Here is a 19,450-nt window from a genome sequence, read left to right on the forward strand (position 1 = left end):
ACTTTATAAAAATTAGTATTATAATGAATGGAAGATTATGCTAGCTCCCTAGGCAATGATCGGTTTAATTTTTTCCCTTTATTCTAAGGCACAGATACAATTTATTGATTAATACTTCTGATAAGTATGTAAGGTCATCTAAATGCCTAATTCTTCCCCCTCTTCTTCTCTCTCAAACTACAGTACAGACTTTAATGCATACCGTGATTGTATTGCATGGAGAACAATCAAACAAAACCATATTACTATAGGGAAAAGAAAATCTATCAATGTGTCTGGTCTTACTTTGCGAACACCTCGGCCAAGCTCTTCTCCATAGTTGGTTCCAAGAATTTCAAAGTGGACATTGGGATTGCCTCCATTTTCTCCAAATTCTAGCTCTCCAGTCAACCCACTAACTCCACCCTAAAGGAGAGAAAAGATACTGATGTAAGATTTTTGAAGATGTAAAATAATAATAATAGGAAGTTCTAGGAACACAATTTTCATCTATAAAATAAATATTTTTTCAAGCATGCAATTATTAACAGGATATTTTTAATAGATACACAGCATTAATAGGAGTACAGTTGAAAGTAGCCTTGAGTATCACTTAATCCAATCCCATCCACTCTACAGAAAATGAAATTTTGACGCAAAGAAGCAAATTGTACTCAAAATGCCATGTATGAACTGAGACTAAATCCAGGCTAGGATTTTTGCCTACATATGTTGTGACATGCATGGATCTATTAGTCAAAAAACAAGATACTTCCAGAGACCATAGAACGTACTCTGGAAACAAGTTTTGACAATACTCTTTCTCCAGCAAAATTCCTTTCTAATTTAATCTAAAATTATGTCTGGAAATCTTAAAAGCCATAGTTTTTAACTTATTGGAGGTTTGTTTTTCCTCCTTTAAATATCTTTTTCAAATTAAAATATCTAAATTAGTCTTGAAGTCTGTTTTTGATCTTAAATAGTAGTTCTAGCTGTTGTGATTCCTTGGGAATTTCCAAGCTTCATCTTTCATTCAACATGACAGATGTTCATTTCCCCAACAGATGGCAATATAGGTAATACTTCTCTCTTTCTTGTTTACCATTCTTTTCTCAGTTTAGTTTATCAGCCTTCACATTATTTAGGATTTTACAAATGAAAATAACATTGTGAGTCATGCTCTACCAAAGTATTTCTAACTTAGAATTTTGGCATGATAATCACATATATTTGGACAAATTACCTCAGTTTGTAAATTGCTTCCATTATCACCTCTGTGATGTTGATACTTAAATATATCTCATTTGCCATAACCTGTAACTCAACCTCTAGTCTTTTTTGGCAGGTATTATGCTGTCTGCTATATCTCCTACTTCATCTGTGTCTTATAGCCCATCACAAGACACTGAGTTCATAACAGCCATTCAAACAAATTAGTCCTTATTCATTAATGTCAATATTTAATCTATTTCATTTTTGCAACAGTAATAATCAACAAAACTGATCCTCTACTGTTATTTTCTAATAAGATAGCTTCTCTTTTATTATCCAGTTTTATTAATAAAAATATATTGAATTTGAAATATCTGTGCTCTTCTCATATGTGAGTAAACAGTCAATGCATGGATTTTGAAGTCAGACTTCCTGGATTTGATCAATGGCATCAGAATCTACTAGCTGTACAAACCTGGCTAAGTCATTTAATTTCTCTATGCCCCAATTTTACATCTGTTAAATGGCAAAAATAATAGTCTCTACCCCAGAAAATAATTATGTCTTATAATACAAGTAAATATAGAAGAGTGTTTGATAAATTATGAGAGCTTAATTACTATCACCATCATCATCATCATCTCCATGATTATTTCATTCTTTAATTTTGGAAGGTTTCTAGTTCTACTAGAAATTATAGGCATGCTTCTCCGTTTTTTGTTTTTTTTTAACTAAAGTTTACAAGGGTTGCAAAATTTCATTATATGCTTGAGTATTTACAGGCTTTGGAAAATGTTTTTGTAAATCTGACTCAATTATATTTCATTGATTAGTATTTGGGGAGAAAAAGATTTATTAAAGCAGCTGGTCTAGGATCTATTCCCCCATTTTCTGATGTGGGGGGGGGGGTAGAGGGAGAAGCCCAGGGGGAGAAAAAAAAAGGAGGTAAATGAGTCTAATGCCCTTGTCAACTGGAATCCCAGGTAAAGAGATTAGTAATGTCTTATCTATAAAAGCCCTTAGCAGTTTGTCCCGGCCTAAAGAATTATTATTAGTAGTTGTTAATTGGAGTAGTAAACAAACTCCGAATCTATGGATTAATGGTTTATGGCTCCCTGCAAAATGTCCTAAAGCTTTACACTTTCTAGGGCAAAAATGGAGATGTTTCATAATGTATGTTCTCTCTGTTTTGTAGGTAAGCCTACAAAATCTTTTTTGGAGACAGAATGTGCATGTATGTCCAATGTGGGAAGAAAGGGCTTGGGGGGTGGGGGAGCATACAGAATTTCCAATAATCTCTTTCTCCTTTGTGCTTCTTAATTGCCTGTGTCTGATACGGGTGAACTATCTCATTCTTGTACATGAATCTGATCCTGAACGTTTACTCAGTACTAATATCTCAAGGAACCCAATTTTCACTTAAGATTTAAAAGACTGGGTTAAGTACAGTGGATCTTATTATCATAAATATGTCTAAATGGCAAATTCTGTAGGAGTTTGACAAATATAGCTTATATTACTACACATAGTTCAAACTACTGGTATTAAGAAATCCTTTTAGAAGCACTTCTCTTGTCCTCAAAATTACACATTTACCTCAGTAATATCTCCAATTATATCAGAATCTTACATTTCTGACTTAGTACTTTATTTCTAGGAAAAAGAGGAAAGATATTGTGTATCAATATGATTGCTACATTGCAAAAATGCTATACTCCTGAAAATTTTAAACTTTAACCACTAGACTGCCTGGCACTGTATTATTATTATTGTCCCCCATCAATACTCATATGGCCACCCTGGGCCAATGTCTTTTCTTTGGCTTATATCTGGTACCTAGCAACTCAGTACACTTAATCCACATTGCACATGATAAAAAAACCCCATAAATCAGGGAATCTGCATTTAGTTTACTGTGGCTCCACTTCTCTTTTTCACCTTTTTAACTTCATAATTGATCTTCTTTATGCTGTATTTTCTCTTTTTTCAAGGTGTTAGTACTATTTCTTATTTTTTAACATCTTTATTGGAGTATAATTGCTTTACAATGGTGTGTTAGTTTCTGCTTTAAAACAAAGTGGATCAGCTATACATATACATATATCCCCATATCTCCTCCCTCTTGCGTCTCCCTCCCACCCTCCCTATCCCACCTCTCTAGATGGTCACAAAGCACTGAGCTGATCTCCCTGTGCTATGCAGCTGCTTCCCATTACCTATGTACATTTGGCAGTGTATACATGTCCATGCCACTCTCTCAGCAGTGTGAGGTGACACCTCATTGTACTTTTGATTTGCATTTCTATAATGATTAGTGATGTTGAGCATCCTTTCATGTGTTTGTTGGCAATATGTATATCTTCTTTGGAGAAATGACACTTTCGGTCTTCTCCCCATTTTTGGACTGGGTTGTTTGTATTTTTGATATTGAGCTGCATGAGCTGCTTGTATATTTTGGAGATTAATCCTTTGTCAGTTGCTTCATTTACAAATATTTTCTCCCATTCTGAAGGTTGCTTTTTCATCTTATGATTTCCTTTGCTGTGCAAAAGGTTTTAAGTTTCATTAGGTCCCGTTTGTTTATTTTTGTTTTTATTTCCCTTTCTCTAGGAGGTGGGTCTAAAAGGATCTTGCTGTGATTTATGTTATAGAGTGTTCTGCCTATGTTTTCCTCTAAGAGTTTTAGAGTGTCTGGCCTTACATTTAGGTCTTTAATCTATTTTGAGTTTATTTTTGTGTATGGTGTTAGGGAGTGTTCTAATTTCATTCTTTTACCTGTAGCTGTCCAGTTTTCCTAGCATCACTTATTGAAGAGGCTGTCTTTTCTCCATTGTATATTCTTGCCTCCTTTATCAAAAATAAGGTGACCATATGTGTGTGGGTTTATCTCTGGGCTTTCTATCCTGTTCCATTGATCTATATTTCTGTTTTTGTGCCAGTACCATACAGTCTTGATTACTGTAGTATAGTCTAAAGTCAGGGAGCCTGATTCTTCCAGCTCTGTTTTTCTTACTCAAGATTGCTTTTGCTATTCAGGGTCTTTTGTGTTTCCACACAAATTGTGAAATTTTTTGTTCTAGTTCTGTGAAAAATGCCATTGGTAGTTTGATAGGGATTGCACTGAATCTGTAGATTGCTTTGGGTTATATAGTCACTTTCACAATGTTGATTCTTCCAATCTAAGAACAGGGTATATCTCTCCATCTTTTTGTATCATCTTTAATTTCTTTCATCAGTATCTTATAGTTTTCTGCATACACATCTTTGGCTTCCTTAGGTAGGTTTATTCCTAGGTATTTTATTCTTTTTGTTGCAATGGTAAATGAGAGTGTTTCCTTAATTTTTATTTCAGATTTTTCATCATTATTATAGAGGAAGGCAAGACATATCTGTGCATTAATTTTGTATCCTGCTACTTTACCAAATTAATTGATTAGCTCTAGTAGTTTTCTGGTAGTGTCTTTATGCTGGTAGATTCTCTATGTATAGTATAATGTCATCTGCAAACAGTGAGTTTTACTTCTTTTCCGATTTGGATTCTTTTATTTCTTTTTCTTCCCTGATTGCTGTGGCTAAAACTTCAAAAACTATGTTGAATAATAGTGGTGAGAGTGGGCAACCTTGTCTTGTTCCTGATTTTAGAGGAAATGGTTTCAGTTTTTCACCACTGAGAACAATGTTGGCTGTGGGTTTGTCATATACAGACTTTATTTTGAGGTAAGTTCCCTCTATGCCTACTTTCTGGAGGGTTTTTATCATAAATTGGTGTTGAATTTTTTGAAAACTTTTTCTGCATCAATTGAGATGATCATATGCTTTTTAGTCTTCAATTTGTTAATATGGTGCATTACATTGATTGATTTGAGTATATTGAAGAATCCTTGCATTCCTGGTATAAAACCCACTAGATCATGGTGTATGATCCTTTTAGTGTACTGTTTGATTCTGTTTGCTAGTAGTTTGTTGAGGATTTTTCCATCTATGATTAACAGTGATATTGGTCTGTAGTTTTCTGTTTTTTGTGACATCCTTGTCTGGTTTTGGTATCAGGGTGATGGTGGCCTTGTAGAATGAGTTTGGGAGTGTTCCTCCCTCTGCTCTATTTTGGAGGAGCTTGAGAAGGATAGATGTTAACTCTTCTCTAAATGTTGACAAAATTCACCTGTGAAGCCATCTGGTCCTGGGCTTTTGTTTGCTGCAATATTTTTAATCAGTTTCAATTTCAGGGCTCGTGATTGGTCTGTTCATATTTTCTATTTCTTCCTGGTTCTGTCTCATCAGGTTGTGCTTTTCTAAGAATTTGTCCATTTCTTCCAGCTTGTCCATTTTATTGTCATTTAGTTGCTTGTAGTAATCTCTCATGATCCTTTTTATTTCTGCAGTGTCAGTTGTTACTTCTTTTTCATTTCTAATTCTATTGATTTGAGTCTCTTCCCTTTTTTTCTTGATGAGTGTAGCTAACGGTTTATCAATTTTGTTTATCTTCTCAAAGAACCAGGTTTTAGTTTTATTGATCTTTGCTACTGTTTCCTTCATTTCTTTCTGATCTGATCTTATGATTTCTTTCCTGCTGCTAACTCTGGGGGTATTTTTGTTCTTCTTTCTCTAACTGCTTTCTATGTAAGGTTAGGTTGCTTTTTTGAGATGTTTCTTGAGGTAGGATGGTATTCCTATATACTTCCCTCTTAGAACTGCTTTTGCTGCATCCCATAGGGTTTGGGTTGTCGTGCTTTCATTGTCATTTGTTTCTAGGTAGTTTTTTATTTCCTCTTTGATTTCTTCAGTGATCTCTTGGTTATTAAGTAGTGTATTGTTTAGCCTCCATGTGTTTGTATTTTTTACAGATTATTTCCTGTAATTGATACCTAGTCTTATAGTGCTGTGGTTGGAAAAGATACTTGATACAATTTCAATTTTCTTAAATTTACCAGCACTTGATTTATGACCCAAGATATGATCTATCCTGGAGAATGTTCCATGACCACTTGAGAAGAAAGTGTATTCTGTTGTTTTTGGATGGAATGTCCTATAAATATCAATTAAGTCCATCTTGTTTAATGTATCATTTAAAGCATGTGTTTTCTTATTTTCATTTGATTTCATTCTGGTGGATGAGGCTGGATCTTGTCTTTCTGGTGGGCAGGACCACATCTGGTGTTGTGTTTCAGGATGTCTGTGACCTTATTATGATTTTAGGCAGCCTCTCCGCTAATGGGTGTTTTTTTTTTCCTGTCTTGCTAGTTGTTTGGCACAGGGTGTCCAGCACTGTAGCTTGCTGGTCATTGAGTGGAGCTGGGTCTTAGCGTTGAGATGGAGATCTCTGGGAGAGCTTTCGTCATTTGATATTATGTGGAGCCGGGAAGTCTCTGGTGGACCAATGTCCGGAACTCGGCTCTCCTACCTCAGAGGCACAGGTCTGACACCCAGCTGGAGCACCAAGACCCTGTCAGCGACATGGTTCAGAATAAAAGGGAGAAAAAAAGAAAGAAAGAAAAATAAAATAAAATAAAGTTATTAAAATAAAAAATAATTATTAAAAATAAAAAAAACTAGTAAAGAAAAGATAAGAAAAAAAGAAAGAGGAGAGCAACCAAACCAAAAAACGAATCCACCAATGATAACAAGCGTTAAAACTATACTAAAAATAATAATAATAAATAAACAGATCCATAGGACAAATGGTAAAAGCAAAGCTACACAGAGAAAATCACACAAAGAAGCATACACATACACACTCACAAAAAGAGAAAGAGGAAAAATATATATGTATCGTTGCTCCCACAGTCCACTTCCTCAATTTGGTCTGATTCGTTGTCTATTCAGGTATTCCACATTTGCAGGTACATCAAGTTGATTGTGGAGATTTTCTCCACTGCTCCTGAGGCTGCTGGGAGAGATTTCCCTTTCTCTTATTTGTTCTCACAGCTCCCGGGGTTCAGCTTTGGATTTGGCCCCGTCTCTGCGCGTAGGTCGCCTGAGGGCGTCTGTTCTTGGCTCAGACAGGATGGGGTTAAAGGAGCCGCTGATTCGAGGGCTCTGGCTCACTCAGGCCCGGGGGAAGGGAGGGGCACGGAGTGCCTGGCGAGTCTGCGGCGGCAGAGGCCAGCGTGACGTTGCACCAGCTTGAGGCGCGCCGTGCATTCTCCGGGGGAAGTTGTCCCTGTATCCTGGGACCCTGGCAGTGGCAGGCTGCACAGGCTCCCGGGAGGGGAGGTGTGGGTAGTGACCTGTGCTCACACACAGGCTTCTTGGCGGCAGCAGCAGCAGCCTTAGCGTCTCATGCCCGTCTCTGGTGTCCGCGCTGATAGCCGCAGCTCACGCCCATCTCTGGAGCTCCTTTAAGCGGAGCTCTGAATCCCCTCTCCTCCCGCACCAGGAAACAAGGCAGGTCCAGACTTTTCCCCGGACTCCCTCCCGGCTAGCCGTGGCGCACTAAACCCCTGCAGGCTGTGTTCACGCCGCCAACCCCAGTCCTCTCCCTGCGCTCCGACCATAGCCGGAGCCTCAGCTCCCAGCCCCGCCCACCCCAGCCGGTGAGCAGACAAGCCTCTAGGCCTGGTGAGTGCCGGTCGGCCCTGATCCTTTGTGCGGGAATCTCTCCGCTTTGCCCTCCGCACCCCTGTCTGTGGCTGCGCTCTCCTCCGCGGCTCCGAAGCTTCCCCCCTCTGCCACTCGCAGACTTCGCCCGCGAAGGGGCTTCCTAGTGTGTGGAAACGTTTCGTCCTTCACAGCTTCCTCCCACTGGTGCAGGTCCCGGTCCCTATTCTTTTGTCTCTGTTTATTCTTTTTTCTTTTGCCCTACCCAGGTACGTGGGGAGTTTCTTGCCTTTTGGGAGGTCTGAGGTCTTCTACCAGCGTTCATTAGGTGTTCTGTAGGAGTTGTTCCACGTGTAGATGTATTTCTGATGTATTTGTGGGGAGGAAGGTGATCTCCACGTCTTACTCTTCCGCCATCTTGAAGATCTCCCCCTATGCTGTATTCTTAATGAGCTGTTAGCCTGTGTAATTAGTAAAATCTTCTCTCACGTGGATATAAAGGGTGCTTGAGAGGTCAGTATTTCAAGCAACTAAACCCTTTAACTGAAGTCCCTTCTTATCTGTCTCAGACTTAACCTCTCTGATATTTGCTTGCCTAAAAATATTCCCATGTGTTTGAGCTTTTTTTTGTTTTCATCTATCCTCAGCTCAACGTTGAAATCAGAGCCTTGGTAAAAATGTGTGCTGGCCAGGTGGTGATGAGCAGTCATTATCTTTGTGCATGCATAGTTGCAGTTTTTTTAAAAATCTCTTGATACAGCTGATTCTAAACATTTAAAATAAGCTAATGGGACATTGATAGTATAAATAACACATATAGTTTTTAAATGTCCATTAAATTGACAGTAATAATTGCCTCCAGAGTAAACCTTTTGAAAAATACCATGTAAATTGGTTTAGATTTCATCCTACACACTCTGTATAGAAATACCAGTGGGTATCAAATATGAAAAGAAGAAGAGAAGAAAAATAAAAAGAGTAGATCAAAGGTCAGGAATAATTTACCACTGGATAATCAGTTCCTGAAAAGGCAGAAGTTTGATGTTCCTTTATGGATAGGATAAGTTGGAAAAAAGAAGAAAGAAAATTTCCTAAGTATTTGTTTCACTCTCTTTATGAGGCAGAAGGATTTATCCCTATATTTGAAACTGCAAAGTAACTGAGAGATACTTTTGGAAGATCATATAGATCAAATATTAATGACACTTGTCTAATTTCCTTATACATATTCCTAGGTTCCTTGCAACCTGCAAACACGCTTGGTAACTAAGGATACCCCGTTAAATAAACATAAGCCCAGCAAGACTGTGAACACACTGGGAGACGCCTGACTCAGCAGTGTGCCCTGATGCCCTCATGTTTCGTAAGTTAATTTCAGTGAGAAAAATCCCTGAGAGAAAGAAGATACTACATTTTATACCCAGAAAATAAATATAATTTGTAGATAAATACTAGAATACACTATGCCAAAAAATAAAAAAGAATAAAAACATAAAACTTAATTTGTGTAAAATGTTTAGGAAAACTTGAGTTGCCATATAACATTTATATGTGTGTGTATGTGCATACAGATATATACATACATATTTACAAATATACATATATACTCAAATATTCATTCATAATAGAAACTTGAAGCAAACTGAGCAGGAAATAAGAAACTACTAACATTTTGGTCATGCTGTCTACATCTCAGAGAATAAGAAACTGAGGCCCAGACAACTAGTTATTTGAGGAACCTGAATTGAAGCCTCCTTCTTGTGCCTCATACATTTTCCTCTAGACGACGTAAGCTGCGTGTCCAATATAACACATGCATATCACAGTGATTGCTCAAAAAATGTATGTGGAACTAAATTAAATTAAAATTGACACCATTTTACCCACTTTATGATTCAAATGCCCTGAATTTGAGGATACACTGAAGAGTCCACAAGAAGACTATTCCAAGGTCATTGACTATATTTTCAAAGCTCTTGTGACAAAAAGTTTATTTGCACACATTTTTGTCAAAAGGCTATCTTATATTCCAAGTCAATACTGTTTCTAGTAAGACACATTATGTTTTCCTAAATGTTCGCTCTGTCCTTCAGGTTTATAATTCTAAATGGTACATAGTGCTTAACACGAAAAGCAAAGTAATATATTTATATTACTCTAAGTATACAATTTTAAAAAAAAATCAACAAGGGGAGATCAATCAAGACAAAGGAATAAGAAGATATAGAAGTCACCTCTCCCCACGAACACATCAAAAATACATTTACATGTGGGACTATTCTCACTGAAAACTAACTGGAAAATGGTAGAAAGACTCCGATACAACCAAGGCTATAAGAAAGATTTCACATGTAATTGGGTAGAAGAGCAGAGAAATTATCAGGTTAGGACCTGTGACCATGGGAGGGGACTCAGAGGAAAAGGGAGGTTACATGGGCAGACATCCTCCCTGGGGCATGGGCAGTTCAAGTCACATATTGGGCTCCACAGGCCTGAGGTCTGACAAAGGGCAGAAAAGCCCCCTTGGCTGGTTGGAGGGCTACTGAGACTAACAGGGGGGCTGTGGGAAGCCTGAACTGAGCTCGTGAAGAGTGTGCATCCTCTGGCTTGCTCCTGAGGCAGCGTGGAGAGGGCAGAGTGAGACCGCACTAGTGGCTGCCGGGTTTTCTGCGACCAGCCTAGCATCTGCCCCAGCCTGAGCCTCTCGATTGTTCCAGCCTTGCTTATTTCATGTCACAGCTCTGCACTGGATATAGGGCTGCCAAGACCGAGGAAAGTGGTAGACCTTGGAACACAGAGGCGACTCAGATCTGGGGCAGCATCTGGGCAGGGAGGGGGCAGCCATTGCTGGCACTACACAGGCAGCACACCAGAGACTGCCTGGACCTCTGTCTACAGCCAACCTTCTGCAGCCCACGCCCCATCATGAGCTGAGAGCCCACATAGGCCGCTATTGCTCCAGCACTGCTCTCCTCTGGGGCAGGGGTGCCAAAGCTGAGAGAGGGGAGAGCACATACTTGAAGGGAATGGAGCCACCTTGTACCCAAATTTCAGGGCTTCTGTTCCAGCAACTTTGGATCTGACCATCCCCAATCGGTAGGCAATAGTCACTGGCAGCTGATAGCTACCAGCGCACCATGAGGAAAAATGTGACTTGCATTCATGTCAAATCCAGCTCTCCCACCAAAGGCACTGGGCACACACAGACTATACATGGATTTTCCCATGTAAGGACACTCCTTGAAGACTGCAACAGGTAACTGTTTCCCCTAAATTCATAGAGACAGAGAAAGTTAAGCAAATGAGAAGACAGAGGAATTGGTCTCAATTGAAAGAGCAAGAGAAAACCCCTCAAAAATACATAATAAAACAGAAATAAACAATTTACCAGATAAAGTATTTAAAGCATTAATGACAAGAATGCTAACTGAATTAGGGAAAAGAGTAGAAGAACACAGAATTTTAACAAGGAACTAGAAAATATAAAAAAGAACCAATCCGAACTGAAGAATAAAATAACTGACATGAAAAACACACTAAAAGGAATGTATACAAGACTAAGTAATACAGAAGAACGCATAAGTAATCTGGAAGTTAGATAATGGAAATCACTTGATCAGAACAGTGAAAAGAAAAACAAATTTAAAAATTAGAATAGTTTAAGAAATCTCTGAGATAACATTGAGTGTACCAACATTTGCATTATAGAGGTCCCAGAAGAAGAGAAAGAGAAGAGGTTGAAAATGTATTTGATGAAACTATGGCTGGAAACTTCCCAAACTTGAAGAAAGAAACAGATATCCATGTACAGAAAGAACAGAGGGTACTGAATAAGATGTATCCAAGCAGACGCATACCAAGACATATCATCATTAAAATGGCAAAACTTAAACAGAGAATTTTAAAGACAGAAAGAGAAAAACAAAGAGGCATATACAATGGAACCCCCATAAGGCTAGCAGCTGATTTTTCTACAGAAATGTTGCAGGCCAGAAGGGAATGGCATGATATATTTAAAGTGCTGGAGGGAGACCTTCAAGGTGGCAGAGGAGTAAGACGTGGAGATCACCTTCCTCCCCACAGATACATCAGAAATACATTTACATGGGGAACAACTCCTATAGAACACCCACTGAACGCTGGCAGAAGACCTCAGACCTCCCAAAAGGCAAGAAACTCCCCACGTACCTGGGTAGGGCAAAAGAAAAAAGAATAAACAGAGACAAAAGAATAGGGACAGGACCTGCACCAGTGGGAGGGAGCCGTGAAGGAGGAAAGGTTTCCTTTCCTAGACACTAGAAGCCCCTTCGCGGGCGGAGACTGCGGGTGGCGGAGGGGGGAAGCTTCGGAGACGCGGAGGAGAGCGCAGCAACAGGGGTGCAGATGGCAAAGCGGAGAGATTCCCGCACAGAGGGTCAGGGCCGACCGGCACTCACCAGCCCGAGAGGCTTGTCTGCTCACCCGCCGGGGCGGGCGGGGCTGGGAGTTGAGGCTTGGGCTGGTCGGAGCACGCAGGGAGAGGGCTGGGGTTGGCGGCGTGAACACAGCCTGAAGGGGTTAGTGCGCCACGGCTAGCCGGGAGGGAGTCTGGGAAAGAGTCTGGACCTGCCGAAGAGGCAAGAGAGTTTCTTGCCTCTTTGTTTCCCGGTGCGGGAGGAGAGGGGATTCAGAGCACCGCTTAAAGGAGCTCCATTGACTGGTGTGAGCGGCGGCTCACAGCGCGGAAACCAGAGACGGGCATGAGATGCTAAGGCTGCTGCTGCCGCCACCAAGAAGCCTGTGAGCGAGCACAGGTCACTCTCCACAGCTCCCCTCCAGGGAGGCTGCGACCTAAACAGACATTTCTCCAAAGGAGATATACAGATTGCCAACAAACAGATAAAAGGATGTTCAACATCCCTAATCATTAGAGAAATGCAAATCAAAACTACAATGAGGTATCACCTCACACCAGTCTGAATGGCCATCATCAAAAAATCTACAAACAATAAATGTTGGAGAGGGTGTGGAGAAAAGGGAACCCTCTTGCATTGTTGGTGGGAATGTAAATTGATACAGCCACTATGGAGAACAGTATGGAGGTTTCTTAAAGAGCTAAAAATTGAACTACCATACGACCCAGCAATCCCACTACTGGGCATATACCCCGAGAAAACCATAATTCAAAAAGAGTCATGTACCACAATGTTCATTGCAGCTCTATTTACAATAGCCAGGACATGGAAGCCACCTAAGTGTCCATCGACAGGTGAATGGATAAAGAAGATATGGTACATATATACAATGGAATATTACTCAGACATAAAAAGAAACGAAACTGAGTTATTTGTAGTGAGGTGGATGGACCTAGAGGCTGTCCTACAGAGTGAAGTAAGTCAGAAAGAGAAAAACAAATATCTTATGCTAACACATATATATGGAATCTAAAAAAAAAAAAAATGGTTCTGATAAACCTAGGGGCAGGACAGGAATAAAGACACAGACATAGAGAATGGACTTGAGGGCACAGGGAGGGGGAAGGGTAAGCTGGGACAAAGTGAGAGAGTAGCACTTACAAATATACACTACCAAATATAAAATAGATAGCCAGTGGGAAGCAGCTGCGTAGCTCAGGGAGATCAGCTGGTGCTTTGTGACCACCTAGAGGGGTGGGATAGGGAGGGTGGAAGGGAGACGCAAGAGGGAGGAGATATGGGGATGTATGTATACGTATAACTGATTCACTCTGTTTTACAGCAGAAACTAACACAACATTTTACAGTAATTATACTCCAATAAAGATGTTAAAAAAAAGGAGAAAGAATTTCTTTCTGTTGGCCCATATGCCATACACATATATGGAAGCAAAGTCAGTGCCCAAGTGCAGAGGACCTGAACACTCAGAGCTTCAGAGCAAGCGAGCAGTTTTTCCAATCACTGTCAAAAAGTCACCTTCAGCCAAGGCACATGGTGCTTTGTCAAATATATCTTTGGTAATGGCTATGTCAGATTGTTCCCAAACATCTTCAAAAAGTTGTGGGCGCTTTAGGGCTGATGTCTTACTCTTAGATAAAATAAGTTTTTTTCAGTGCTTCAGCTAACTCTTCTTTCCATTTAGGAGAGATGGCACTCATTCCTGTAGTAAGAATAGATATGTCTACAATGCCAGTCTGGGGGTTAGTAGCAGACTGCTTACAGCCTCTCTATAGAGGTCTGTATCTTTGCTTCAACTTTATTTGAATATCATACTTTAGCATGGGCTTCTGCTAAGCCATTTTAACGATTCCAGCTTTGGAGGGTGTGCAGAAACCATTCCTCCTCTACTTGAGCTTTGGTGACAGCCTGGCTGGCTTCCTGACTCAACCTAGGCATCCAGTGCTGTGACAGCGCAGTCCTTTAGCACTGCCGTATCCATGAACTCCCCTTTCACATGCTCCCTGCTCGAGCGGTACACAGCCACGAGGTGGTGAGCCAGATGCCTGCCACAGGTTTCATCCTGAGGTCGAGCATGAGGAAGATGGAACCGAACCTGGGTAATAAGGTGTGAAGTCGCTGGATATTTTCAAAGGTGGTATTTATTAGCGTTACACTAAGACTCAATAGAATTTGCTGCTGTCAGGACACATGTGCACGCATTGAGCTTGCAAATAACCCCAGCCATTGTGGTAAGGAGAGTTAGCTGTTCCCTGGCTTCAAGCAACACTGGTCTTGTACTTTGATTCATCTTTTCAAGTATCAATACAGTAGATGCCACTGTCACTAAGGATAAGGGCACCAGTCTGCAGGACCAGCTGCCTCCTTTTGGGGTCTTTCACATATACTGTTAGGCTGACTGCACTGAAGCCCTTCCCAGGTGCATACTGGTCCCAGGGTACCAGGTTGTATACACATTGCAGGAGCTGGGACTTGCTGGTCCCAGGGTCACTGCACAGCAGGATGTTGATCTCAGCATGAAATCTGCCTTTTCCTGTTTGACTAAAATCCTTCCCTGTTCCCCAGAAAAGCTGAAGCAAGTTTCCCTTTTTGAAATCTTCCTGTTCTTAAGTGCTTGGACCTGATGCTGAAGCAAGTCTCTCATAAATGTCTGGTTTTCTGGAAAGTTTCTTAAGTAATTCCACATGCTTCTCTGAAAAAAAGTTTGTTTTACTTCTTCATCTCCTTTGTGCAGACGTTTTGCATCCATTTTCTGATAATGAATGACATCAATGAGGGTTCTGTAGATAGACTTCACATTACTCACCATTGGGCTGATTCAATAGGAACAGCTGGATAAATGCCTGTGATATTCACTCCATCCCCAAGATGAATCTTGTCAACAATGTCATTGTGAGCAAAAGGATGACAGCATGAGGCATCTGCCCTGCAGGCATATTTTCAGGAGACTCTTGGAGTTTGATCATCTGTTTATCAGAGAACGTGACAAGCAGTCCTGGGTCAGCACCACACTGTGGGCGGTATGGCAGCATGCCCATACTCTGACAAGGTCCATCTCCACTAGGAGGGCACACCTGGCACTGGAAGAAGGCCCCATGCATCTCTGGAATCAGCTGGGACACCCTGATCATCATCACGTTGATGGTGATGAGCTGACTGACGTCTTCTGGATTCAGGTTTCTCATATTCTTCATCTCCAATACACTGAATGGTCCTATCGTATCTGATGTTCTAAGATTGAGTCAGGTAACTGTCAAAGATCTCATCAAGAGTCATATTAAAAGTCAGGATAACTTCCAGTGGGAAACAGATGAGCTGTCTATTCAGATTTTTGTCAAATGATTTTATGTGTTCACAGTTTACATTTAAAAATGGCTTCACGATAATATTAGTTTTTCCAAGTAACTGCATGTACGGAGGCTCAGCAATATCTACGGCAGCATTTTCTTCTTCTTTAAGCCAGAGAGTCAATAAAATCTCTGCAAATTTGTTTTGCAGGTTTCCATATTTACATCTGTTCCTCAAATCAGAAGTTTTTGGCCTAGAAACTGCTCACTGGCCACTCTATCTTCTATTACTGGCCCATACTGGAAATCCACCTGCAGAACGTTTTGTGCAGAACCCAGGTCAGGCCTCTGCCTCATGGGTGTGCCCCTAACAGCACTGCTTGGAGTTCTCTCTATCCAAGAGCTGAGAGTGCCACATGTCAGTGGTGAACTGACAACAAAATCAAGAGGAATCACTGAAGAATGCATCACAGGAGAGCTGGATAATAATGTGTCCGGTGCGGCGGGGCTCTGCAGGTCAGCTCCAGGCCCGGTCAGCATCATCTGCAGCTTTCCCGTAGAGGTAGAATCCTGGCCTCGTCGTCTCTGACATGGAGGTGCCCTGGCTTTCTCACTTGCAGCAGGGGAAGTTGGCCGCCTCCAAAGCCCACAGGGCTCCAGATGCACCTGGCAGGTTGTGCTCCCAGATGCCCCAAGAAATTTTTTTAAAGGTTTAAAAAGATATAAAGTATTACAGTTAAGTGATGACAATTTTTTGAAGATGATATCAATATCTACTTGAAAAACACACGGGAATAAACTACAAAGAAAGAAGTAAGAATCTGGAGTTTAGTAACAAGTTGATCAGGTCAGTCACAAAATGTATCAAACACCAATAACTTCCTCATGTACCGACAATGACTAGTTCAAAAATATAGTGGAAACACATCCTGTTCATGATAGTGTGCACAAACACATGTATACACGCACAGATGTGCATACTCAAAACCCTACAAAATTTCAGGAATAAATACAATGAAAACATGTATGAAGAATACTCTAAATCTTTTCTGAGGGTTATAAAAAGATAACTATATAGAGAGATACCATGTCCATTCATGGACATCAGTTCTTTGTACTCCTTGCATTAGTACCTAGGCTTTGTAAAGTGTATAGACCATGCTCAGAATATAGGCATGCAGTGGTTACTTGAATGCAATTAAGAATTTTATCACTAGAATCTTCACATTGTAATAAAGAGCCTGACCTCATTTGTGAGGTCTGGCTGCTGACTTTTTTTTTTTGCGGTATGCGGGCCTCTCACTGCTGTGGCCTCTCCCGTTGCGGAGCACAGGCTCCGGTCGCGCAGGCTCAGCGGCCATGGCTCACGGGCCCAGCCGCTCCGCGGCATGTGGGATCTTCCCGGACCGGGGCACGAACCCGTGTCCCCTGCATCGGCAGGCGGACTCTCAACCACTGCGCCACCAGAGAAGCCCCTGACTTCTTTTTAAGCCTTGCTTTTCCTTTCTTATTTGGCTCCACATACGGACAGGCTGATTAAGAAAGCCCATCCTGCACCTCCTTCTGTAACACCCCTGGGACATTTAAGCCTCAAAAATCTCCAGCCCACATAAATGGGAACTTTTCTTAGCCCCATCCCTAACCACTGAAATGCCCAGCCCATTCACAGTGCTTTGCTCAAGCCAGCCTGGGCCTGCATGGGCCCACTCTGCTTTCCCCGGGAGTCCCTGTGTGAGTAGCACACTTTTTCTCAAATTCTCTTGTTTTGTGAAGTGTCATCAGCCTGGACATCCAAATGGGATAACCAAGACACTCAGAGGAGGCAAAGTAATATGATGGGAAAAACTTAACTCCGTTTTTAAGGGCAATTTGAAATGTGAGAAAAAAATAATGAAATAGAACATTTGCAATCAAACATAGCATTCAAACATTGTCTCTAGATACACAGAATGGATATATTCCTTTAAAAAGTGCCACCGGGTTGAAAGTTTACAGGAGAAAAATATGCAAATATTCTCCCAAAATAAAATTTCATAATTATCATATGAAATCATTGTTTTGATTATAAATTTAACAACATTTTACACATTGAATTGCTGCATAAGAAATACCTACATATTATAGTGTCTCTCTTTCCCTCCTACTGATACTTTCACTAAATAAATATCTCCTAAGCAACTTCCCAAACAATTATTCTGTCTTTGTGAGGCAGCTTCTGAAGAATGAATATATTCAGGTTCCTGCATCCTAGACACACCATGAATTAATAAATTGGCAGGATCAGAACCATGTTCAACAATCTCCCTTGGATTCATACCTGCCAGCTCTCTACATAGATAGAGCTGGGGGATTTTGGCAACACCTTGAGCTTAGATTTGACTTACTCATTTTTCAGTTGAAAAATCCTCCTCTGCCAATATATTCAACACATTTAATTCTCAAGCACCTCTGTTGATAAGAGCCTAAATTCTCATTAAAGTGATTCTTCTGCAAAGAGGACACAGCACCAAGAGGAAGATCCAGGCTTTTCTCTATTTGAAACATTTTTCCCTCTACTTCCCGGATTTTGTACATCTAGCTCCCTTTTAATGTTAATTTTTAGATTTTTCTCTGGCATTTCTAAATACTTCATATTTCATTTGACTAGCTATTTCTCTTAACTATTTCAGGAGAAAAAGGCAAACACACGCAGAAAGAAAAAGGATGCATAAAATGAAGAATATGAACTTCCAAATGGCTGTCTCCTTTGTGTAAAGGGTACAGGAGAAATTTGTTTGTTTTATTAATCATTTCATTTTAAATCCAAGAAGCTGTGTGAGACAAATGGAAAATGCCAGCAAGGATGACATGACAAAGAGGCTAATAAACTGCAGGATGCTTATACCTTTGAGAGGAGCTAAACAACATTATGCGAATGGAGCAGGTAGCTGAGCCAAAGCAGGTCACAGCCAGGCTAAATACCACATTGGAAGTGAAGAAAAAGAATGCCATCAAGTACCCCAAATAGTTCACAAATGCTGTAAAAGATTAACTGTTTATGAATATTTTTGTTGTCAGGTAAATTAAAGATCATCACATCCAATGTCTTACCATGCATCATCTAACTGAAAAACACCTAGGTCTAGTGTTTATTTTTTTCAGTGGATGGTGTAGTTTAAAGAAAAATAAATAAATAACTTTTTGTATTTTGTGACAGGTACCAAAATAATTTGAGCATCTCTGACCCTAATGATATAATGAAAGTACATTAAAATATTTCAACAATTTTTTACCTGCATAAAATTTCCTTATAAATAAATAAGGGCTCCCTGTTTCATAGACGTATATGATTTTCTGACCTTGATTTTTTAAATATTTCATTTACCTATTACAGTGTTTTGTGCTTTGAATAGGCAGCAACATTAGTAAAAAAAATCCTACTAAAAGATATCTCATCAAACAATGACTTCTTGTTCCTCCTTGCATAAAAATTAGGAAGAGTGAAATGCTAGTCAGAATTGCGGTTGCCAAGGGGGAGGGGGTGTGGTGGAGGGATGGATTGGGAGTTCGGGATTAGCAGATGTAAACTATTATATATAGGATGGGTAAACAGTAAGATGCTATTGTTTAGCACAGGGAACTATATTCAATATCCTGTGATAAACCATAATGGAAAAGAATATTAAAAAAGAATGTCTATATGTGTATAAGAGTCACCTTGCTGTACAGCAGAGACTGGCACAATACTGTAATCAACTATTCTTCATTAAAAAAATAAAATTAATAACAACAACACAAAAAACTAATGGATGAATAAATAAAAAATAAAAAAAAAAGAAATGCTAGTCAGAAATTACCTTCTTGATGGTCTCCAGCATGGAACGCCCTCCCTGCCAGGGCTTGGAGTTCTTTCTGATACATGACAAACTAGCCATACTGTGCCACTTTCGGTCCTCCAGCTTCTTATGAAAAGCATTAGCAAGCAGAAGCACCGTGTCATATATGTAAAGGTTTGAAATCTGAAAAGACATTAGACAGTAATC

At 40.2% G+C, this 19,450-nt stretch overlaps 1 protein-coding gene and 1 pseudogene across 4 annotated transcripts in view; both read right to left on the reverse strand.

Annotated features, from left to right (window-relative positions):
• Positions 1 to 19,450, reverse strand: part of GRID2 (glutamate ionotropic receptor delta type subunit 2) — a gene marked incomplete at both ends in the record, with an annotated part of 1,370,777 nt that overhangs the window by 530,192 nt on the left and 821,135 nt on the right. For all 3 annotated transcript variants that reach the window (XM_082838450.1, XM_082838451.1, XM_082838449.1), the window contains 2 exons: positions 286 to 405; positions 19,265 to 19,426. In XM_082838450.1, coding sequence (XP_082694576.1) covers positions 286 to 405; positions 19,265 to 19,426 — 282 coding nt within the window. The remainder of the gene's footprint in view (positions 1 to 285; positions 406 to 19,264; positions 19,427 to 19,450) is intronic.
• Positions 13,616 to 18,335, reverse strand: LOC309960752 (DNA replication licensing factor MCM4-like; annotated as a pseudogene). The gene is made up of 2 exons: positions 18,313 to 18,335; positions 13,616 to 16,227 (listed from the first exon to the last, which is right to left on the reverse strand). The product of its transcript is annotated as a DNA replication licensing factor MCM4-like (transcript).

This window comes from Leucopleurus acutus (genome assembly GCF_964270905.1).
Source record: "Leucopleurus acutus genome assembly, chromosome: 4".
NCBI lineage: Eukaryota > Metazoa > Chordata > Mammalia > Artiodactyla > Delphinidae > Leucopleurus > Leucopleurus acutus.